The sequence below is a fragment of the Amblyomma americanum genome, chromosome 3, assembly GCF_052857255.1.
Source record: "Amblyomma americanum isolate KBUSLIRL-KWMA chromosome 3, ASM5285725v1, whole genome shotgun sequence".
In the NCBI taxonomy this organism is placed as follows: Eukaryota; Metazoa; Arthropoda; class Arachnida; order Ixodida; family Ixodidae; genus Amblyomma; species Amblyomma americanum.
In genome coordinates this window covers 143,155,226-143,177,774 of record NC_135499.1, presented here as the reverse complement: position 1 = coordinate 143,177,774, position 22,549 = coordinate 143,155,226, and the positions used below count along the sequence as shown (strand labels likewise).

The 22,549-nt window shown below is 50.7% G+C and overlaps 1 protein-coding gene across 1 annotated transcript in view; it reads left to right on the top strand.

Moving 5' to 3' along the window:
• The window catches only part of tup (LIM1_Isl and LIM2_Isl domain-containing protein tup), a 150,412-nt gene extending 127,989 nt beyond the window's left edge, over positions 1-22,423 (top strand). The window contains exons 5-6 of the mRNA XM_077658110.1: positions 3,623-3,823; positions 20,005-22,423. Coding sequence (XP_077514236.1) covers positions 3,623-3,823; positions 20,005-20,172 — 369 coding nt within the window. The 3' untranslated portion in view covers positions 20,173-22,423. The remainder of the gene's footprint in view (positions 1-3,622; positions 3,824-20,004) is intronic.
• Positions 22,424-22,549: the final 126 nt, after the last annotated feature.

The window sequence follows — 22,549 nt, the reverse complement described above, 5'->3', positions numbered from 1 at the left end:
CCAGGGCGAGCTCCCTCCTGCGCGCAAGTGTTTCGCCCGCTCTGTCGGCTCTCCCGGGGCTGGCATCCCCGTCCAGATAAGAATACAGGTCACAGGAAGAAAGGTAAAAAAAACAAAACCCAAGCGATAAAACAGAAACACCAGGCGGCTCCTAGTTCGTGCGTAAAACATGAGCCCACGCACTCTCCAGCAGCAGGCGGTGTTTCCGGCGTCGGCAGGCCATGGAACCCTCCAGTGGAGCCCTCCGCGGTGCCTGCCATAGGCCGTGGATGTATGTTCGTGCTCCTCGAGCGCCAGATCGGTGTAAGAACATCGGACACGGAGGAGCGGCGGCTGCTCCCACAGCGGGCTTATCACCCCCGATGGCGGCGCCGGAACACGCGGGGCTGACGCCGTGTGCACTCCAGGATCGAGAAGAGGAGCGCGTGCGGCGAGTGTTCCGTCCGTGTATAGGCAAGATCGATGGCGCCATGCAGCGGCCTGCTGCCGCCGCCTTGTTCCTCACGTCTGGCTAGACTCATGAAGCCGTCAAGAAAATGCAAAACATCCGGCCTCGGTTCTTCTCTCTCGTTGGGGCGGATTTACCGCGAGGCGAAACTGCGAATACTCGGTATATGCTGTGCTCCTTAATTGTGTGAGTGACGAAAATAAGCAATATAATGTCGCATCGTGACTTCTGTCGCGAGGTTCATTAAAAATTTAGTTTTGCATCTTCTTGTGTTTGCAACCTTCGTTTTCGTTAGCCACCAGACCGCAAACCAGACCTTTACTCTAAAGGCCTTTACACTAATTGGTCATGTTTAGGGGAGTCCCCCAAGCTGGAGTAGATTTGTAATAAGGGAGTAATTGCTCATTGGCATCCACCCAAGCGCTGCCATACGGCTACACTAAAGACCTTTACACTAAAGACCTTCACTCTAAAAGCCTTTGATCTAAAGGTCTTTATCATTGTCATTAATGACCCTCATCGTTGTTCAGTGTCACGATTCACAAGTGATGTCATGTGACGTCCTGTAATTAACTATTAATATTATTATGATCGTTAACTATATCATCTAATTTCCATGCTTCATTGCCCATGGTATACAGTTGACTATTTTATGGTCTGCTGTTGATGTCATGCGAGACCATGGCGACGTCACTGAGGGATTTCAGACCATTGCTGCTGGACAACGCCAACACCGCCAGGTTTCGCTGCTGGTGAGCCGTATAATGCTTTCGCATTAAAGAAAAATTGCTGATACACGAGCGAAGAAACCCTACGTGCAACGGTGTAGCTGCTACAGAAATAATTTACCAGTAAAAGCCCGTGTATCCTGTAGAGGCTGTCTACATTTGTTTCGTCCATCCATTCTTCCTTTTATTTGTCTAAAAAATTCATCTTGATAACTGGATAATCTGTCCTGTACGCTGTCGTGTGTGGAGAGTGCGATTACAAAGGCACAGGCGGTCTTATCCAGCTAGATAAGCTTGCACCTGGATGCTGGATCGCTATATCCACGCCTCTGCAGCGCAGACGAAAACGTGTTGCCGACGAAGTACAGGCTTTGCGAAATATGGTCCACTAATCCTGACGTGAGAGCGTGGAATGACTTTTAGCGTTAAAGGGACAGAAAAGAGAAATATCTGAAGAGGCACGTAGCCAGGAATTTTTTTCGGGAGGGGCACAAGGTAATTTTCGAGCTGGCAGGAGGGGGGGGGGGGGGCGATGACAGTTGCTTGAGTACTGTGAAGAGAATTGGGGGGGGGGGGGGTTGCTTGGCCCCCTTTGAATACATGTGTGTATCCTAATAAGCAAGATGGAGAGGTTATACCTCGGAAACACTGCCGAGGTTGTTTTTTTTCTACGTAGAATGGTGGCTGCGTTGCTGCGAAAATCGCAAATGAATGTCCCGAAAACCTTTCCACATTCAAAGCGCCCGCGAAAAATGGGCACAGTTACATTCCTGTGACGCGTTTGCGATGCAGCTCTCCGACCAATGAGAGGCGCTACTTCCAAAGGCGGGAAACGCAGCCGGAAACCGGAACTGGTCCGCCGTGCACGTCAGCCGTCATGGCGGCAAGGTGCATAATGCGAGTCGAAAGATTCAGCGCTCGTTTTAACGTCTCCAGCCTGTTCCTCCGTCGCCTGTTTTGCGCTTTTTAATTTGCTTTCTGACGGTGAAATAGCGTTCCACGAGACAGCGCAGCAGACACGTCACAGCCGCAGTTGCATGAATCCGCAAGTGGCGGCGCCACCTTACTTCGCTTTTACGCAATTTTCTGGCACATGAAAGCTTTGTTTTAAGTAAAAATTACGTATTTGCTATCACGTGACGCTGGCCTATTTGTCTAGTATTCCCTTTTAATGCCAATTTAAAATACAAATAATAAATTAAGTGTCAATCTTCCTTACGTTCGACGCTTCGACACGAAAGATATTTAGCGCATCTCTTTTAGTTGTTCAGATATTTATTTGGGAGGTTATGCAGTGTCTACAGCAGCAGCCAGTCATTCACGATGTATGCGCCACCCTTCGTCGGCCGGAATATCGCTTGACATCGGACTTCACTCTATGGGTGGATATATGAGCCGCGCTTGAAGGGGGCGGTTGGGGAGGGAGGGAAAAGACGGAGGGGCAGACAGAATGGTCTCATTTACACCATGAATTTTTTTAGTTTTACGTCGAAGAAAAGTTACCTGCGGTTTAACTACTGCTGAACCTGGTTAGAGAGCAAAAGCTGTGGTGTATCGGGCAATTAGACGCGGCTTGGCGTCAGTAACGTTGAGTGCGTTCCGCACACTGGATAGGCAGAGCGCCCGCCGTGCCACCCTGCCAGGTGGCAATTAAATTAATGGTTCATCGCGAGAGGTTGGTCACCCAATGAACGCTGAGGCCTATTCCGCCGCCCTCTATTGGCAAATCGAAAGGTCAAAGGTCAAGTAGTGCGACAACATGGTGTACCACATATGGTAAGGCGTATAGCCACACTTGACCTCTTGGCTCACTTGAAAGTCAACCAGCAACGCACGGCGAAATCGGCCTTACCTAGCGTAGTGAAGCTTGCGCTTCAAAATGGGGTTCAGCATAATTTTCTCGCACAAAATCTCTCGTTTGCGAGGTGGGGACAACTTTCTTAAATCCGCCCGTGCCTCAGTTATACCTCTGTGTTCTTTGAGTAAGTAGCCTGTAGCCTGGATGACTGCACGAAGTGCCCATCATTGCCGCTATATATAGGTAAAGGTGCAGTGAAACTGGCGAGTAGCAAAGTACTGGTTAAGTGGCCAATATTGAATGGTTAAACGGACAACAGAAATAATTTCAATACTTAGATCGCTGCCTGCTGTTATTTGTGTGTAGCAAGTAGTCACAGCGAATTGCATCGCATGTTTGATCATGTGGCGTCTTCATGGAGCGATGCTTGTGTTTGTTGCTGGCATACATGACATCTAAATCGAGACCCACATGTGTACCACTTCTCTCGTGGGCTTCGTGACTCGAACATACACCCGCTAGTTTAATTCGCGCCTTTGTTGCTCCATGCATCACCCGTGGAAGCGTTTTGCAGACACATCGTGCGACGAGGTCATCGTGTGCAACTCATCCGGCACGCTACACCTCTCGCTCTCTCTACCGTCGCAGGATGGGCGTCCGCTGAGCCTGGGCAGCCTCCGCGGCGTGCCCATGGTTGCCAGCAGCCCCGTACGGCACGAGGGCAGCACCAGCCCGCAGCCGCTCGAGGTGCACGCCTACCAGCCGCCCTGGAAGGCCCTGGCCGAGTACGCCATGCACCCGAATGAGGTGGACCCCACGGCGCCCCACTTTCAGCATCTCGTCAACCAGGCACGTGCCATTTCCCTTCTTGACGCCGCTTTGTCTTTTCTTTTCCGTATTCCTAAGCGATCTTCTGACAGCCCGAGGCGGCTAAGGTTTCCGTGAGTCTGAGTGCGAGTTGTCTCTCTAGCTCCGGAAAGTTATAAATCACAAGCTGTCTGGCGGATAGCCACAACTGTGCTGTTTTCATTCTCTTTTATCTGGCGCAAAAACAGCCTAGGTGTTCTTTAAAACGGTAGCTTGAATCACTTGTCAACCAGGCGAGAACGTGGTTGCCACGTGCAGCCAACCGCAGCGTTCTTCGTTATTCACTTGGGAACGGAAGACTTCTTCGAAGTTGGAAGAAGCCCCAGTTACGCTTTTTCGCATCAAGGAAAGTAAAAAGACAAAGGAAAAAGAAAGCAGAGGTCTAGAAGCGCACGAGAAGCTTTTAAGTAGCAGTTATTCGCTTCGTTCTGCGCATAACAATTAAGGCATTGAGGGCCGTTTCGTCTCGGTTGGTACTCGAAGCGAACCGACCTTTCGCGACTGATGCGCTGTGGAGAGGAAAAAACGAATACGTCCTGATACAGACCGAGATGGTGAGCGGGGTTAGGGGTGGGAAGAAGGGTCCGAGGATCGCACCCATGCTCTCCGCGATCTGCACAAAGCTAAGACTGGCTGCAGAGCCAACTGGGCAAGAAGACCGATCGCCGGGCTGCTCACAAATCAATCACGTCATCGGGAAACGGCCGGAACCTCGTCTTTCCCCGGGCGGTGGCGATGACGATACAAAGGCGCGGCGGCGCGCGAAAGAGGACCACGCTCCGTTGGCCTCCATCGAGGGAAGCAGCAACAGTGCGGGAGCCGCTCACTTGCCGCTGCCGTGAACGCTACACGAGAACATCCATAGATCCCGCTAGGAGTGCGGCAGAGGCCTGGTCTGCTCCCTCGTCGAGCCTATCGATGATGTCGGTGCGCGTGACTCGCTCCATTAGCGCTCGGGCTCGAAAGGGCTGCTGTGGGGGTGTGTATAGCATGTCCGTATACCACGGCGCTGTGTGTACGGCGAGGGCTTTATACGCAGTTGGCCGCTACGCTCACGACGCACAGATTGAAACGGCCCGTAAGCGCGGCGTGCGAAGTGCTGATGAGCGACAAGCCGATAGAGACGTTGCGTCCGCGTGACTGGGACATTGATCGTGAGTTGGGAGCGCTTAACTCCTGTGTCGAGCTGCCGTCAGCGTATTGGGGCCTGTTCTTCGCACATGCCGTCGTTATACCTGTCGCGGTTGGCTCGGCATAAAACGAACGGCGATATATGATGGAACCATTATCTGTGCTGTGTTTACACGTCTCTAACGTTTTTATATCCCGCCATTAGCGCAAGCCGTTTCGTACTTTGCGGATTTGTTGTCCACTACCTCTGTCGTGTGTTTAAAGGCCCTGGATTCGAAGCGCTGTTCTGTTTTTGCTTTTTGTTGTAAGGTTCGACTGCTATTCGTTTTTTCTTCAGCGAATAAGCCTCGCCACTTTAACGAGTTAATTATGCTGTCTCACTCTCTTTTCTGAATGTTTGCCAATCCTAGGAAGAATGTAATTCAGTGCACTGTTCTTATTCCAAGCTATTTACTGAGTTTTAATGTTTATACCACTCCTGCTTGAGCTTCTTACCACCTGTATACTGTCAATAAATAAATAAGTGGATGCCAACACCATTGTTAAACACTTACGAGACTGGGGCAATATCGATGCCTGCTGAACTCTCCGCCGTTGAACTCCTACGTTCGCGACGGTGCGAAGCCGTCACTGAAAGCGCAGAAGAAAATCATCAATTCGTTACCGTATGCTACTCAACAACAATGAACAGGCGCTGGACCTCAGGCAGCGGCGGATTTATGAGTCCCTCTTGGAGGGGGCGGTAATTGTTCCATTTGAACAATATATTTTATTTTTATTTTTGTGTTAAAAAATACGATTCAGCAACGGTTTTCTTATGTTAACCTGCATTATGTGGCCTCCATCCCCCACAGTAAATCCGCCCTGAATTCCGGTTAGGTCTTTGAGCTCGGACTAAAATCAGCAAGTTCAACACGGCATATCGCTTGATGATCGTAAACTTGTTCGTGTGACGTAACTGACGTTTTCAATAACCCAAGCCAAAACCTGGCTGCTAACTTCGGGCTGCTGTCGAAACCCTCTAGTTTCGAATTCACGTACGCAAGTATTTCAAGAGGCATCCGATCATGAAGCTATCACGCATCTTCATAAGTTACTGAGATGTGTCTTGTCGTTAAGCGCATCAAGCAACAGAAATGTATACGACTGCTCTCTCGGTAACGCGATCGACAGCTAAAGGCCTCGGAAAAGCGCGTCATTCGGGGGGAAAATGCAGCGTTACAGGCGAGGCGGTTCGCCCGCTGCGCGACACAAAGCGCGACCGGGCAAGACGGACATCATTCACCGAGAGACGAGGACACGCGACCATTCAATGCGGGAAGAATCGCGAGCCCTGCGGGACGCTGGGGATACGCGTCTCCGAGTAAAAGGGCTCGGCGGGGGCGGCAGCTAGCGGTGCGGGTACGGGACTTTACCCGACCGGGCGCCGAGCCAGCCCACGGAGCGGGAACAGCGGCGCGGTTTCGATGGTGCGGGGAAGAACGAGTGCCCCGCTCGAGCGAGCACTGCACGGGCACACCGTAACGACGGAAGGAAAGGAGGAGGGAGGGCCGCGACGAGAGCGGGAAACCCAAAACCGGAACCGGAAGCACTTCCGGCGCGGCTTGACCGGAACCGGTTCTGCACTCACCGCTTTCCAGCGGTAGTGCGGGGCATGGTGCTGGAAGGGGTTCGCTAGGGGAGGGCTGTCCGTGTACCCCGCTCCTGCTGTTGTCGTCCCCGTCCCGTTCGGAAGCGAACAGGGGACGGAGCGCAGAGCTGCGCTGATGTGTACTGCGCATTCGTCTCGGAAAAAGTTTATAGAGAAAGCTGGCAAAAGCGGGCGACAGTCCGCGAAAGGATCTCGTCACGAAAGCATAGGAACGCGTAAGCGTGATATTGTGGGAATAGGGAACGGGATGCGCCATGGCACATGGAAATGCTCGCTGAGGGGCAGTAAACATTGGACGCACGCATTTATCAGTCCGGGTGACCTTTTTGTATTCCGGCAGTCCTTTGCAACACGTGAAGAAGGCGAGGAAAAAAGCGGGTATGGGCGGAGATCTTACACGGCCCCACTGTCGTGAGCTGTAGCTTATCTGAACGGAGACACTCTCTTGTCACCTGCCCAGTAGCGAGGCATGACCATTCCTCCTCTTTTTGCGTGCGCTGAATGGCTATCAAAAAAGGGCAAGTTGCAGCCGCTCCTTTTGATGTGGCCTAACGGAAATGTATGGTTGCTAATGCTAAGAAAAGCGCTACAGCGTCGAGGTTTGCTTTCTCAAAGGGGGCAAAGGCTCGCATGCGAGAGCTCGATTTACAGCCACAGGAGGCGTGTTTTGCTTAGTGTATTTTGCCGCCCTACCCCAATCCTTTCTTACTGTCGCTCCACCCTTTCTTTCCTCTCCCTTTCATTTTATTTCGCGCCAGCCGCAGCTCAGCTGCTTCAGGTTTCGATGCAGATGCCGCGGCTAGCAACATTTTTTTCCTTCCATTGTTTTTTTAATAATAAATAGCCACTAACAACAACATGCGCGACCAGCAAGCGACAGTGTGTATATATCGCAGCCGGCGAAGGAAATCGCATAGCATTAACTGCTGCGGTGTCTCATTAGCTACAATGCTTTTGGACTAATGAGAATCCATGGCCGCGAGTTCGATTTCCAGCCACAGCAGGCGTGTTTTGATGTAGGTAAAAAAAAAATTGAAGTGGACACTTAAGCTCCGCCTTAAAGGTGCACTAAAGAGGAATCTGAACTCGTATTTTCACCGCAGGAACTCTATCTACACGTCCCGGGCATTCTTAGAAACTTGGAATTACTGCCCTGTGCGGCCGATTGCCTAATTAAATCGCATTAAACGTCCCGGCTTCCGCCCTTTTTTAACTCAACGCGGCAGGTAAGAGGAGTCAACCAACGCTTTAGCCAGTCCCGTGGCGGCTTGCCACTCTGCCATCGGCGGAGTGATACTTAAATCAAGAAGTCCACGTGTATTTTTATTTCCGTGGGCCTAATTTGCGGCTATATCGTCTGTGACTGAAATTGTTTATTCACAGAAACCTAAAAACAAAATAAAAAGAGAAAGCGAAGCCGCCACTGGACTGGCTGAAAGGCACTCCACGCGTTGGTAGACTCCGCCTACTTACCGCGTTGAGTTCAAAAAAAAAAGGCAGGAGCCGGGACGTTTAATCCGATTTAATTAGGGCAACCGGCCGCACATGACAATAATTCGAATTTTCGTCGAATGCCGAGAGCGTGCAGATCGATTTCCCGCGGTAAAAAGACGAGTTCAGATTCCTCTTTAGTGCACCTTTAAGGGTATGAAGCGGTAGCGTAATGGGTTAATTCCCATATATGCTGAAGGTCAAATTCTACTTTACATTCATAGATTCCTGCCAGTCCTCATACCCCTCCTGGTGCAGTGGTGCAGCGGTTAAGCGATGCGCCATTGCCCTGCGATGGCAGGTGCTCCCGGCGGTGGGCCTTGTGCGACCCAGGTTGCTCTCCCCCAGCGACCAACCATTAATTTAACTGCCACCTGCCATAGACCACGGTGGGTAGTTTGCTCACCGTCCGATGGGCAGGTTGCGATGACACCGCAAGGTCACGTGACCTAGGTGGCCCACCGGCCTTCTGGGTTGCTCTCTGGGGACCACCTGCCAAAGCCATGTGATTTTTCGCTCACAACCGGGTTTTGTGAGAACGGGGCCTTTGACGCGATAGCATTAAAACCAAAACAAAAAGCTTGTGTTCTGGGACATGAAGTGTTAAAGATCGGTATTAATCTGCAGTCCGGTGTTAATCCGCACCTATCCAAAACGGCTTACTTCATAACTCACCACATTGTTCCGGCGCGAAAAATTTTCCACAGAAATGGAAGATACATTCGTTATATTTCGTATGTATTGCGTGGATGTACAAATAAAAAGAAAAATCTGCAACCAAAGTGGCGCTATGAAACGCAAGTCGCTCGCTTCTCTTGCGACACACACAAAAAAAAAAAACACGGAAGGAGAAAATACGGCAAATGGAAAGCAGAAATTTAAAAAAAAATGCTGGCTTAGGGCGAAGGAAGGAAGCGACACCGCTTCGGTGAGATAACCGGTGGTGCGGGTCAGACACACAACTCACGCTGAGGTCACGTTCCGCAGAGATCGTCTCGCCAGTGAGCAGTTTTAATTTTTTGTTTTGTTTATACGCGACGAGTCGGCTTCTGAAGCCCTGTCTGAGTCGATAGATAGGCATTGAAGTTTTCATTTCTGGATCATCGAGTATAGAAAGAGCGGCTGGCTTCAGGGCGTGGGGAGGACTAAACAAGTAACACCTTTCTTTTGTCTTTACTGCGAGGAAAGCAGAAGCGTGGCTTGTGTTTCTGACTCGTGCAGGCGGTGGAGTTTATTTCTATGTAAGGGTAGCTGTTGGCGCGAGTTGGTACACCATGACGAAAAACATAGTGCTCGAAACGCAGGAAAAAATGAAGAGGACGCCACATGTGCTAACTTTCAGCTTACTTGAGTTGAAAATTAGCGCACGTGGTGACCTTTTCGTTTTTCCCTGTGTTTCGAGTGCCACCGGGCCAGGAGAACGTAGGAGGCCTCGGAATGACGCTGCCAGAGTGCGGCAGTTATAATGAAAGCTGTGATTGCAAGTCCAGATGAACAGCAGCGTATAGCACGCAGTCCAAGTGCTCACTTGAACGCAAAAAAAAAAAAAAATCAACGTTCACAGTGGTGTCAGACACAGACCAAGAACTAAGCGGCAAACACCCATCAAAGGAACCTTCCAGCCAATGGCGTCGTCAACCTATTGCAATGACGTCGCGGTGAATCGCCTCGCACTTGCTAGCCACGTGACAGTCAGTCGACGCCATTGAATGGAGGGCTTCCTTAGAAGGGCATTTGCCGCTTCGTTCTGTAACTGCCAAGACTCCTCTTATAATCGGGCTAGTTGGTTGCAGATGTCCTTGCTCCTTGCCGTCTTTCGGCGCCAGTGAAAAAGCTTCATCTCAGCTATGACCGTAGCTTGCGCTATAAAGAAAGTTATGCACGACCTAACTGAACTGAGAGTTGTTACTCCACGAAAGTACAGAACTCGTAACCGGATAACGTATACTCTCCCTGGTAATCTTTTTTTCCCTGCCTAGTTCATTTCCTTCTGAATACGAAGTGCGCACTTCGTCTCCTGTACTTCTTGCAGCCGCGTCCGTCCCTGCTTCGATTAGCCACGCTGCTTCGATTAGCCACGCAACGAAGAGCTAAGGGTTTCCATGCAGCTAGCTCTACACTCCGAAAGTCGACGGATCCTCGTTCGTTCGCGCAAGGTTCCCGCGCCGACCCTGCATGGCACAGTGTCCGTAAACGGTGCCGTACCACGCGCGCGGAAAACAAAATAAATTGATGCCACCATCAGTGCGTAGAAAGAGAGAGAGAGATACAAGACGAGAGAGTGAATGCATGAAAGGTGGGGTATAAAAGAAAGAAAGAAAACAAAAAAAGGAGCATGGAGAGGGCGATTGCCAGAGCTCGGTGAGAGATGCGAAAGCAATGACAAACAACGGGAGACAAACAAGGCTAAAGAGAAATGCAGGCGAGATATGGCGGCGGCCGCGGCGGCTCACGCCATCGTCTCGTTGCCGGCGCAGCGCTGCTCACGGATCGATGGTGGCGGTGCGGTGGGCGATGCTGCTGTCTGCCCCAGCGAGAGGCTTCTCGCGCGATGGAGCGCGGCTGGTCGCCTCTGTCGGCGATGTTTGCCGAACCACGGACCGCCGTCGTCGGAAGGAAGCAAGCGGCACGAAACGAACGCGCAGAATCAAAGAATACAAAAAGAACAATAATGAGTGGAATAAAGTATTGTAGGCCTGGGAACCCATGGAAAGCCATTCAGCAAACATAAAAAGAAATGAAGCTCCCCACCGACGAGGCACTCCGCAAAAGAAGCACGATAGAAGCAGCCCCTCTCCCCCAACCCCCTTCCCATTGCCGGTGCCCCAGGATGACCGAAGTCAGCGCGCGAGGAGCGCAAACAAATGGCGGATCGCTCGCGATGTCAGTGCCAGGAGGCGACCGAACGCTCGTGGTGGGTTTCGGAAAACAAAACGCTCATGATGCAACGATGAGCCAGAGAGAAAGAACGTAAGGAATGTGCGTATACACAAGCGGAGCATTGGCTGGGAGCGCAAGGCGAGTTGTTGTTACTGGCTTTTCATTAATAAAATAACGATGGAAGGAAAAGATGTTGCTAGCCGCGGCATCTGCCATCGAAATCTGAAGCGCCTGAGCTGCGGCTAGCGGGAATAAAAGGACAGGCAGAGGACAAGGAAAGGGAAATAAAGGGGGCAGCTATAGTAAAAGACGAACGGCGATTTTTGAGGCTCCGCTAGAACGCGTCGATGCAATGGTTGTTAGCACGATTTGTCCTTGTGCAGAACTCCTGTCGCAAAAGCCCGGCATCATTTGCGCCTTACCATAACACCGCATGCCGAAAGCCCGTAACAGAAATGCCGCGCCAAAAACTCATGCTATCCCGTTTTTAGTGTCCCCCACCGATAATCACCCAGTACTTCGATCAGCATATTCCTGGTATGTTAAAGCTTGGCACCTCAGGAAGACGTGATAGAAAAAAAAAAACGAGGGACGATTAAGCTTCGTTTTAGAAGTAGAACGCGATAGCGTTATCGGGTCCTACTCGTATCTCCTGCTCAGCACTGACTCAATGACCTAATTCCTGATTAGCATACTGAAAATTACTCACGTACGCACTAGTACATGTCTTTAAGACAGTTCACTAAGTCAAAGACCACATCGTATTCATTAGGTCCACCTGTATTTAACTTGAACCAACGAACCTCCGTGGCCTATGATATCGCACACTGACATCGCACAGCATAGGGGCGCCTTTTTGCACTTTGGCGCGGCTGGGTTCGAACCCGGGTGCTCCGGTTCAGTAGCCGAACGCGCTAACCACTGTGCCACCGTGGTGGGTCAGAGGTTGTGGTGTCCCGAAATTTTTTCCGGATTAAGGGGTTCTGTTACGGACAACGGGATCTGGGAATGAAGAGACCTCTCACTGGCACAGCGTATCGCGTGGCGGGCAATGAACACGGGGATTTTGATAATGGGGCAGAAGCATTGGGGCCTTTGGTGCGATGCATTTGAGCCAGGGCTTATGATGTCGGGTACTTCCGTACGCCACCCGTTGCTATGCGGCAACGGACCTACTCACGCGAAGTTGTACGCTGACGCGCTCGGAAAAATCCTGTATACAGGATACTCGCCCTGCGGCCTATTTGCAATTTTTGCACGCCACTATAGCCTCGTGTTCTTTCATCCTCTCTCATCACTCTCCACCTGTCCTCCGCGCTGAGTTGTCCGTTGTTGATAGATGCGTGCCTTGCAGACGATGATGCCCTGCAGGCCGTCTTCGTAGCGACATAACGAGCGGGCGTGAAGTTTTCGAACTTTTGTGTTGTTCGCGTAACCTCTTATCCCTTACAAAAATGGATATTGAATTTCTGATTTTAATATGATATAACCGTGGTGAGTCATCCAAATTAATCACAAAGGCCACATATGCTGTGTTCTCGCATCAGCCCGACATCATAATTCTTAATGAGGTTTTGCATTAACACATTAGCACATAGCACAGTTAAGTGGATGTTTACATTACATGTAAGAGAGCTTCATCGCAGCGGTTTCTGTGCAATGTCAAAGAGCAGCTAATAAAATCGAATTCACGACATTTCTTTTTTCTTTTTGGCCATAACACTGGTTTCAATGCATCATAAACCATTTAGACTTGCATCATAAATTCATCATGCATGCAAAAAAAAATGAGAATCTCAACAGAAAAATGCACATCACGCCTTAATCAGCGGCCAATATTATTCACCAATGCATCAGAAACTCCACTCGGAAGTCATCAGAAATACCTGATAAGTGTGATGTCTGAAATCATTGACTTTTTATGAGAATCTCTCATAATATTTTGTATGGGGTGCTTTTGTATCAAGACCGGCGTTTAAAATATAAAATAAGCAAAGTGCTGTGCGTGAGAAAGACTTAAAAACAAAGGAACAAGGAGACAAGAACAGTTAGAAAAAAAAAACGTGTGGCGCCCTTATCGGATGATGAAAAGTGTACCATTCGCATCGGAAGCCGGTATTTCTCATCGCCAGTGTCTTTTTCCGTTGCTATCTGCTCGCACTGCCTGAGGCGACATGGAGCGAGATCTCATATAACGAAGACATAAAAAACAAATGGATGAAACAGTTCGAGACGAAAACACGCCACGCCGAGACCTTACGCAGCTGAGGGGGCAGCGCACAAGTGGCACCGTTTGCACGCATAGAGGATAACAAGAAGAAGGGAAAAAAAAGAAAGAGCGCGACGAGAAACCGTAGTTTTAATCTATGCTCACAGGCGTACAAAAGGCGTCGTCTCACGCTCAATTGCCCCAGACTGCATCTTTAGAAACGACCACGACGAGCGCTAGATAAAGAACGAAACAAATAAATAGAGGGCCGAACTTTAAAAATAGAAAAGGAAGGCCTGGGAAAAGAAGAAGGCCAGCAGTTCAGCGAGAAAGGAACGCGCGAGGCAGAGGCGACGGACCAGGAGGACTATGGCTTCGGATGGCGGCGGTCTGGGACGTCCGGCGCGCACTGATCCGCGCTCGCGGTTCCCCTGGGTCTCCCCTGTTCCCTTCCTCCTCCCCTCGTCTTTACCTCGTACTTAATGAAACGGAAGAAGAAAAAAAAAGGGGGGGGGGGGGGGGGTAGGCGGAATGAGAGGGACGAGGGCCCAGAGAAAGATATCGCTCTCTTCTCCCGTGCCTAGTGTCGTTGGCGATTCGCCTCGCTTCCTATCTCTCAACGGCGAGAGGTAAAACCGCGCGGGGAAGAAAGCTCAGCGGCGGCGAAGAGATGGCATCCAACGAGACCGTCGCCTCGTCGCGACGTCTGCAGCGTCCATCGGCGCCTGACCGGCGGGGAGACAGGAGGGGGGAGGCGGCCTGCAAGGAAAAAAAAGAGCGGACCGTAGGAAAATTGGTTCTTCTCGTTCCGAGACCACCGCCTCCTCATCCTCGTTGCCGTCCCTTCTTCTCGCGGTGGCAGCGGGCGCCCCGACGGCCGCCGGTGTTTTTGTCGCCGCCGATGCTGTCGCGTCCCGACGCCTGTCTCGCGCGGCAGACCTGGGACCGGTCGCGCGGAGCCCTCCCGCCGCCCCTGCCGAAGCCACGCGCGCCGAGGGAAAAGGAGCGTGGCCGCCACCGGCCCGCAACTGGGCACCGGCATTGTTCTCACGGGTTCGGCCACAACCAGTCGGGAACAAAAGTTTGCGGACTACGGGAACACGCTGAAGAACACACACAAAAAAGGAAAGCAGAAAATGAAGAAAAGGAAGGAAGGCAGGAGTGAACGAAAGAAGACAAGAAACCGAAAGGAACCAAGGAATAAAGGCAAGAAAAAATTGAAAAAATAACAAAAGAAGGAAAGAAAGAATGGGTGAAAAGAATCGCTTCTGGAGCAACAACAGCAGCAAGGAAGAAAGAATTTCCGGTGATGCTGCGGTGGCGTTCTCGGTGCTCTTTCCAGAGGAAAGCTACAGAGGAAGACTTTGCCTCCTGACGTTGGCCGCACGGCTAAAGCCGCCTCGTGCTATAGATTCGTGCAAGCACTACATCAGGCGGGTGGCGCTCTTTTGCCTACAGCAGTGGCAGCGAAGGCGGTGTCACTGCTGCGAAGCAAATACGCGAGTCCAATGATCCTGAAAACAAGCTCTGCCGATTTTACTCCAGGATTCGCTGCAGAGGCATATTATATCGAACAAAAGCGGTCAAGTTCTGCTGAATCTACAGCTGAGAGCAAAGTCCAGCTTTCTTGGAGATCACATTTAATTGCAAGGCAACCGTGGAATAGTGTGAGATATTGTAATGAATTTATTCATAGGAATGGTCTAATTAACCTTCCAAATCAAAGCGAAATCTTGCTTTTAAAGTTTGTCCTGTGCTCGTACCGAGTAGTTAAAGACTGCCATAAAAAAAAACCAATGGGGTGCGTTTTTGACGATGATTAGCTGAAACCTACGAGCGCCCCGAGGAGGATCTGCGGATATACTGATTGTAATCGTGCAATCTTACGACGTGCGAAAAAAAAGCGCTCGTAAACAACTTCCCGTTGAAAAAAATGCACTTTTCCAGAATTTCTGGGTATGTGCGCCATATTGAGTTAAAAAACAAATTCAGGGGGGCACTTTGTTGACCTAAAGTGCGGTGAGGCGAAAGCCTTTAGCGCGGTGCTGCTGCTTGTGTCACTGATGTATAGTTGAGATGTTAAATAAGTACAAAATTGTTTGTGAATCTTCAACGCTGGAGACACAGGAGGGCGTTTGGGAGGCATCCGTCTGATTCGACGCCTTTCTGCAAACACTCTCCAGCGTCCTAGGCAAGAACAGCACATACGTTGGCAGGAAGTAGCGTAGCCGTTAGCACGCTCGGCTGCGGAACGGAATGATGGTGGTTCGTATCCCATCGTGCACAAAGATTTTTTTCTCATCGAGTTGAAGAGCGCAACGGACGGACGGACGGACGCGAGCATGAGCCATTAAATGCTTTCGACTTAATACTCGTAATTAAAGCCGCCTAGCCTGGAAGTTACCCCAGTGTATGGGGCCGCTTGTTTGATAACGTGCTGCGGAGGGATAAAGGGTATGCGCTAAGGGGGGTGACAGAGATGGCCATCGATTAGAAGAGGAGGGCACAGGTTCGACCAAAGAGGAGGTGGCGAGAGCAGGTAAAGAAAGGTCTTTGGGAGAAGAGGCTGTCCGTGATGACCACCCATGCAGGACAAGAACATGTGGAGGACGCTCATTGAAAACAACGACCTCACGTAAGCCAAGTGGGATATGCTGAAGGAAGAAGAAATGCCGATTTACGCTGTTCCTTATCACTTTCGAAGAGGAGCCATCCTACTTTCGATGTAATATTAACCCCGGGTGTATTCATCTCCCTCGGCTACAATCTTCAGTTCGTTCGCGTTCCACTTGGTCCTTTTCCGGCGCAGTCGGCACTATTTATTCTGCGCATGCGACGCAGGCGTGTTGTTGACGATGTCGGGAGAACGCTACGGTCAACGCGCTGCGATTTCACCGCACACCCACTGACACACGCTTATAAAGGACGCTTCACGTTCACCGGTGAGAGGAACAAGAAAGAAAGCAAAAAACAAACAAGTGAAGAAAGTGAGGCGAGTGCGTGCGCACGCGCTGGAAGGCGGTGAGTGTTTCGTGAATCCACGTGAAGAGATATACCGGGAGCAGCACTCTATATTTTTGCATTATTTTACCTTTTTTAGCTATTTCTCCCATCGGCGGTGGCGGCCTCCATTAATTATTCAACTGTAGGCATCGGCCTGCGGCGCACGCGCCTGTTTGCGCTGCCAGGCCTACGCGTACGCGCGCGTGTGCTACGCTGGCGGGGGGGATTGCCGAGGCGGCGGCCTGTAGGTCGTCTTCTCCCCAGAACTCGAATCGCGTATGCTTGCGCAGGCCCGTCCGGTAATTACATTGACATAGCGGCGGCCGCCACTGGCTGGCTTGCTCTGCTGGCTTCTTTCCCCGAAAGCTTTCTGCCGCCGCCGCTCACCGCCGACGCTACCGCACGCGTTTCTTGCTGCTGCCGACGCGTTCTGGCTCCAGGCGCCGGCTTGTAGCAGTAGGCTTTGCCCACTCGTCTCTTCCCCCCTTTTTTTTTGGCCAACGTCGCGGCTTTTGCGCCGCGAAGCGGGGCAAACACGAATCCCCCGGATGGGATTTGACGGCGGGCCCCGCCCGAGTCTGTTTGCGTCGAGCACACACACTTCGGGGCACTCCGAGATCGGCCCGTTAAGTACGGAGGTCCGCGCGCGCTGCTCGTGCTTCGAAAGAGAGTGCGGCTCGTGTTGATACGCGTGCGCGAGTGGAGACGAGCACGCAATGCGATGCGGTGCGGTGCTACCGCTAATTCGTTCGCGATCCCTGAAACTCGGTCGGCGGAAATGACGCGCTCGAGTAGGCGGCTCAGCGAGCGAGAAAAAGCGTCCCGCGCGGGCTGGTGGCGGCTTTGTAGGTACATATACGGTCTCTGAACGATGTGTGTAGAACTAAAGGCGGGAAAAGAGATAGCGAGATTGGAGTACTCATGCAATGAATCCTCTACAGTCTGCGAGAACCAACAAAAAAGGAAGTGATAGAATGGAGATGGCGAATGTGTCTTTGATGCGCAGCCAGTGTCTCGCGTTGATGCGCTTTCTTTGAGTACCTACAGGGTCTGTCTAAAAAGTATCCGGTCTGATTTTCCCTAGCGAAGGGGACGGGTGGCAGGGTGGCCTCTCTATAGGCAGGGACGTTGGAAGGGCGGAAATAGTTTGCGACCGAAGCTTCGACGCAGTGCCTAAAGGAGATTGCGGTTGCAGACTTCAAGAGGGCCTAACATGCATGACAGAAGCGCTAGAAACGATGTGTTGAAGAATGAAGTTTCTATTATGAGGATCTCCAAGCAATTTTGTGTATATCTGCAATATTTTTTTTTATGATAGCAGTTCGGATGGTTTTTAGGCACACCCTGTATGTCAGTGATACGGCGTCCGTGCGCAAGATAGGAGTATCGTGTTGAGCGTGACGACTAGACATGGCCAACAAAGCTTAATGAGCTGTTTTGTTCCTTTGAAAGTTTGGGTACTCTTAGGTGTGCCATAAAATCAACAAACGAAGGCAGCGCTCAGCGACCTGCTCATGTGAAGCATGTATGATGAAGTGAATAACAGTCGCTGAACTACCGAGGTTTTCCTCAAGCTTTCACTGACAAGCCCATTTGCGAGCGATCGCAGTGCCAGTGAACACAGAGGAAGCAGTGATGCTTGCGCATTCGAAACAGATATGAACAAAATATTGCTTGGCACGCAGCAGTATCGACATTACAAGACCCACGGCGCTGCAAAGGTTCGATGAAATGTATCTACAGACCTCGTAGATAAAATGCAAGCGACCTTCTGAATGTCCTCCTTCGGCTGTGCATTTAAGGCGTCACAACCAAATATGTGCAACATTTTCTTCCAAACTAGTGGTAGTTCTTCTGAAGGATGCTTCTTATTGTCACCTCAAGTAAATGCATTTTGTACCGAGCTTTTTTTCATTGACGGTACTTTCTGTAACACCGTGATTGAAAGGGGCAAAACGGGGCATTCTCTAAGTACACTCTATACAAAAATACCTCTACGGGGAGTAAAAAAAGGAGTAAGCTGTCCTCTATCGCACACCGTTTTATGCACTAGAGGACAGATTACTCCTTTTTTATTCCTTTCTGTTTGAGTGTACAGCGGCCCCTCCGCTGTGGCTCAGTGGTTAGAGCGTTCGGCTGCTAACCGCAAATACGCGGGCGCGATCCCGACCGCGGTGGCCACGTATCGGTGGAGGCGAAACGCAAGGCGCCCCAGCACTGTGCGGTGTCAGTGAATGTTAAAGGGGCCCTGAATGGGGTTCTAGTAAAGTTGCGGTATGCTTGAATGATTCAAGGACGCCGCTTCACGGATTTTTTAAATGCGCTTTGTAGAAGCTGAGTTATTTGTAGTCAAAATTTGAATTTCACCGTCTTCGCGCCTTTCCCTCTCCTCTCGTCACATTTTGCACGCTGAAGCCTTGTCAAGCTGTCAAACTAAAACTTTTACTCCGGGTCAACGCCATCATTTGTACCATGATGGGAAGATAAATTGAATTGAAATGAATTGAAATGTCGGCGCTCGTCCGCCGGCCCCACCGCTGAGCGGAGCTTCCCGCCGGAGCTACGCGGCTTACTGGCTGCTTAGCTGCCTGGCGTCTGAAAGAATACATTCAATATCCATCTCTGAACTGGCGTACGCAGCCGCGTGCGGCGGAGGAGGGTGCGAACCTGAAAAAGTCGCCGGAAAAGGCTCGCTAAAACGTGTGATTGTGGGTTCTCTGCTGCGTGTAGAAGTGTATTGCTTGGCTCAGGTGTTCATGACAACGCAGTGAAGTGATTGAGCGAGTTGGTGTGCTCACCTCGGAAGATGTTTCAGAGCCTCTTTAAAGAACCCCACGTAGTCGAAATTAATCCGGAGCCCTCCTGCGGCGTTGCTCATCGCCCATGTTGCTTTGGGACGTTAAACCCCAGATTCCAAAAGCCAAATCTCGGTAGAACTATTCATTTTCATTTCCAGACCGTGCAATAGACCTTACTGTGTCAAAGTAGTTGAGACAGTTCAGTGTTCTTGCCGAGGAAAATAGACTAGGTACTGCCAGCACACTGACAGGAATGACCTCGCATTATGTTTTAGGCAGTCAGTGTCTTTGGCTTCGTAAACACGTCATGACAAATTTGACTGGGTGGGTAGTTTTGCCAGTGAAGTGTTGGAGCTAGACCCAACCCTGCATAGTGCTTTAAGATCATGTGCGCAGCGGTAGCGCTTGTATATTATTCCCCACTACGGCATGCATGGCGGCAACAGTGAAAGCACCTTGACCGTTTGCGTCAGTGTAGACAGCCTGCTACGAGTAAGCCCCCACGGGTAAGGCGATAGGAAGGATGCAGCTCTTTGATCATCCGAGCTTCGGAACTTCTCATGGCCCTATGATTCAAAATCCCGACTGTTTTACTGTTTCAAGTAAAATTTTCTGAGGTTAGCTGACTGTCATGCCATTCACGGCATAAACATGAACTGCTCTGGGCTGCTGAAAACGTGGGCAGCATAGGTAAAGAACGAAAGTTGCAGGGCTCGGGGAATATTATAACAGGCCGCCCAGCTCAGTATGTTTATGCGGCGCCTCTCATGTAGACCTCCAGAAATTGGCCACTGATTATGTCTCTATTTTGGTTCGGAGTTTCTTAATGGAAAGTGGTCTGCATAATAAGATTGACTGTGTGATCAGGCCTTACTCGTAGTTACGTGCCTTCTTTCTCCGGCTTGCAGTCTTTTTGTCAGGCTTTACGTTGTTTCAGGATGTTTCCATTCGTGCATTTTGTTCAGGGTTTTAACCTCACCTCTTCTCTTATTGCCTGCAGATGCATGGCTACGACACGGGGGACCCTGGCTGTATGGGCGTGCTTCCCATGGGCCATTACCTGTGCCCGGACGACGGTCTGGGCGCGCCTCCGAGCAACCTGTCGTCGCACCACTCCAGCCACTTGCCCGGCACGCCCTCCGAACTGTCCAGTCCCACGAGCGAATGACCTCCGGGACCCTCCCCGAGGGGTCGCCCAAGGACGCGAAGGCACGACCGCATGCGGCCCTGAGATCAACAAGAACCTCGCAGCCCACAAGGCTTCCCTTCGCCACTCTGCAGATATCGGCAACAACGCGTCCGCTCCGCTTCGAAAACGACGCGCTGGGGGGCGCGGCGGTCGTGCGTCAAGACACGCCACCTCCGTCAATGCTGGTGTGTGTAAGCCGGAAGTTCTACTCGTACGGCAAAGCTGATCGCAACGACGCAAGCGGTGAAACCTCGAAGGTGCTCCCCGAGAGCAAAGCGGCCGAGGAGCCAGGCGGAGAAGATACATGGGCGCATGGCGTTTTCAGGGAGGGTTTCGCTGGTCGTACACGTGGGGCCCGCATACGAGAGGACCAGGCAGGCAGCACGTGCTACGCGGGCAGTGGTGCGCCAGCAGAAGACACAACGGGCTCAAGAACTTTACTTTCTGGCACTCTCAGTCAGAGTGTTGCTCCTCCGGCGTAGATATTCTGAGGTCCTGCATCAGTCCCGTATTATCCAGGTGGGAAATACAGCAAGGAAAGGGCGCAGGAGTTAATAAAAGCTGCATTCTGGAGGTGCACGAGCACCCCATTCAAGGCCCGTGGCTGTACCAGTCGCATTGTTCTACCTCGCCAAAGTGCAACAGCGACGTCGAGGCTAGTAATCTTCCGCCTCTTCACAACCTCAAGGCTGAGGAAGACTAGGTAGTCGCTGTGAGAAGCCGTTTTTTCACACCCGGAGGTCGTCGACCTGTCCCCACTCGTGTTCCTGGCTGTCGAAGACGAAACAAGATAAAGGAAAGCAGCTACGCTAGTAATCATGGGTCGCGAGGGTCTCAAGCCAGTCAACGAGCACGCGCACTTGCATTTCCTGAAAGCAACGGTAATCAAGCCGCCTGGACACACCGCAACCTACACTCAGTACGTCGACACGGGATAAATATACAGACCACTGACGTCAACTGCGCTGAAACTGCTGCACGCGAAAGCGTGCTTGCTCTCTCCCTAATAGACTCCTGTACTTACCTTCGCCTCACTTTCGCGATCGCGAGCGGTCAGCGATATCGACGTTTCCGAGAGCGATCGACCGCCTGTATCATCGCGACGTGACCCCGTTACTCTGTACCCCCCTTCACGCTGTGTGACCGCAGATCACTATTTATTCCTCAGCAGTGACGGTCTCACTGTGTTTTTCAGGTGGCAAAAAGAAAGCCGCCGCAGCGGCTCGCTGCCCTGATCCTGAAACGGAACGTTCTGACTAAAAAAACTTTTCAGCAGATGTGCGAAGTTAATCAGAAAAAATAAAACCAACAAAGGTGTGTTTTAAATACTTAAGATCACGTTGGCTCCCAGTGCTAAGTCGTGTGCATGCATACGGGAGCCTTTTTATTACGTCTAAACCATTGTTAAAGAAGTGACAAATGTAAAGCTCACGTGTATTGCCTTTGTGCATCGCCTAAGCGTCTTATTTCATTTCATTTGTCTTTGTTCTTCACTTGTTCAGCGATCATCATAATTTACTGCCAGTATGGCGATTTCACTACCACTCCTTCAAAGAACTCTTGTTTTTTTTTTTTAAACTCGTTTCTTTCCTTACTGCGTACCGCACACGATGTATGTATTATGGACAAGCGTAGGGCCACAGTACATAGCACTGTTCAAGACCTCTCGTGCTGTGGCAAAATTGATTCCGAGCTTGAAAGTTTGCAGAGTTTCAACGTACTGAATCGCACTTTTTTTTTTCATACCTCTGGCTGCGGAAATTTGAAGGTTACTTGTCCCATGTTTTCTTTGCGAAACTCCGGCCACACTTTTTTGAGCGCGAACAAACTTATGTTACTTCGTTGACAGACAGACACGAAAATCTAGTCCCGCTCAAGAAGGGCCGAAGTACACATTACATACCCGCCTCTTGTTTCCCGCCTTGCAGTGTCGCAAGCGGACACACAAGTGAACAATTTTTTCCGTCACTATTTTTAGCATTGGTCTTGTGAGTATTATCTCTGTTTTCGTTGATGCTTGTGATTCGTGAATCGTGTGAGCTCTAAAGGTGATATTGCCTGACTTTCCTCCGTCAACTTGGCGTGTTGTGTGAAAAGCGCGGACGGCACCTCAGTTGTTCTGTTCCACTGCGAAGCTTGCAGCCTTGTACATAGTGAAGCATCGAGACACAAGATGTCGGAATGATACGTGAAGAATAAAAATACACATGCTCTGACCATGAACATTTGTAAGAAAAAAAAGGCATGTCTTGTCGGGTCAATTGCTTTGCATCCCACTGCCTGCTATACCTGAATGTTTCTACAGATGCCTTAGGCATTCGAAAGTATTCAAATTCTTTCTTTTTTGGTAGCTGTG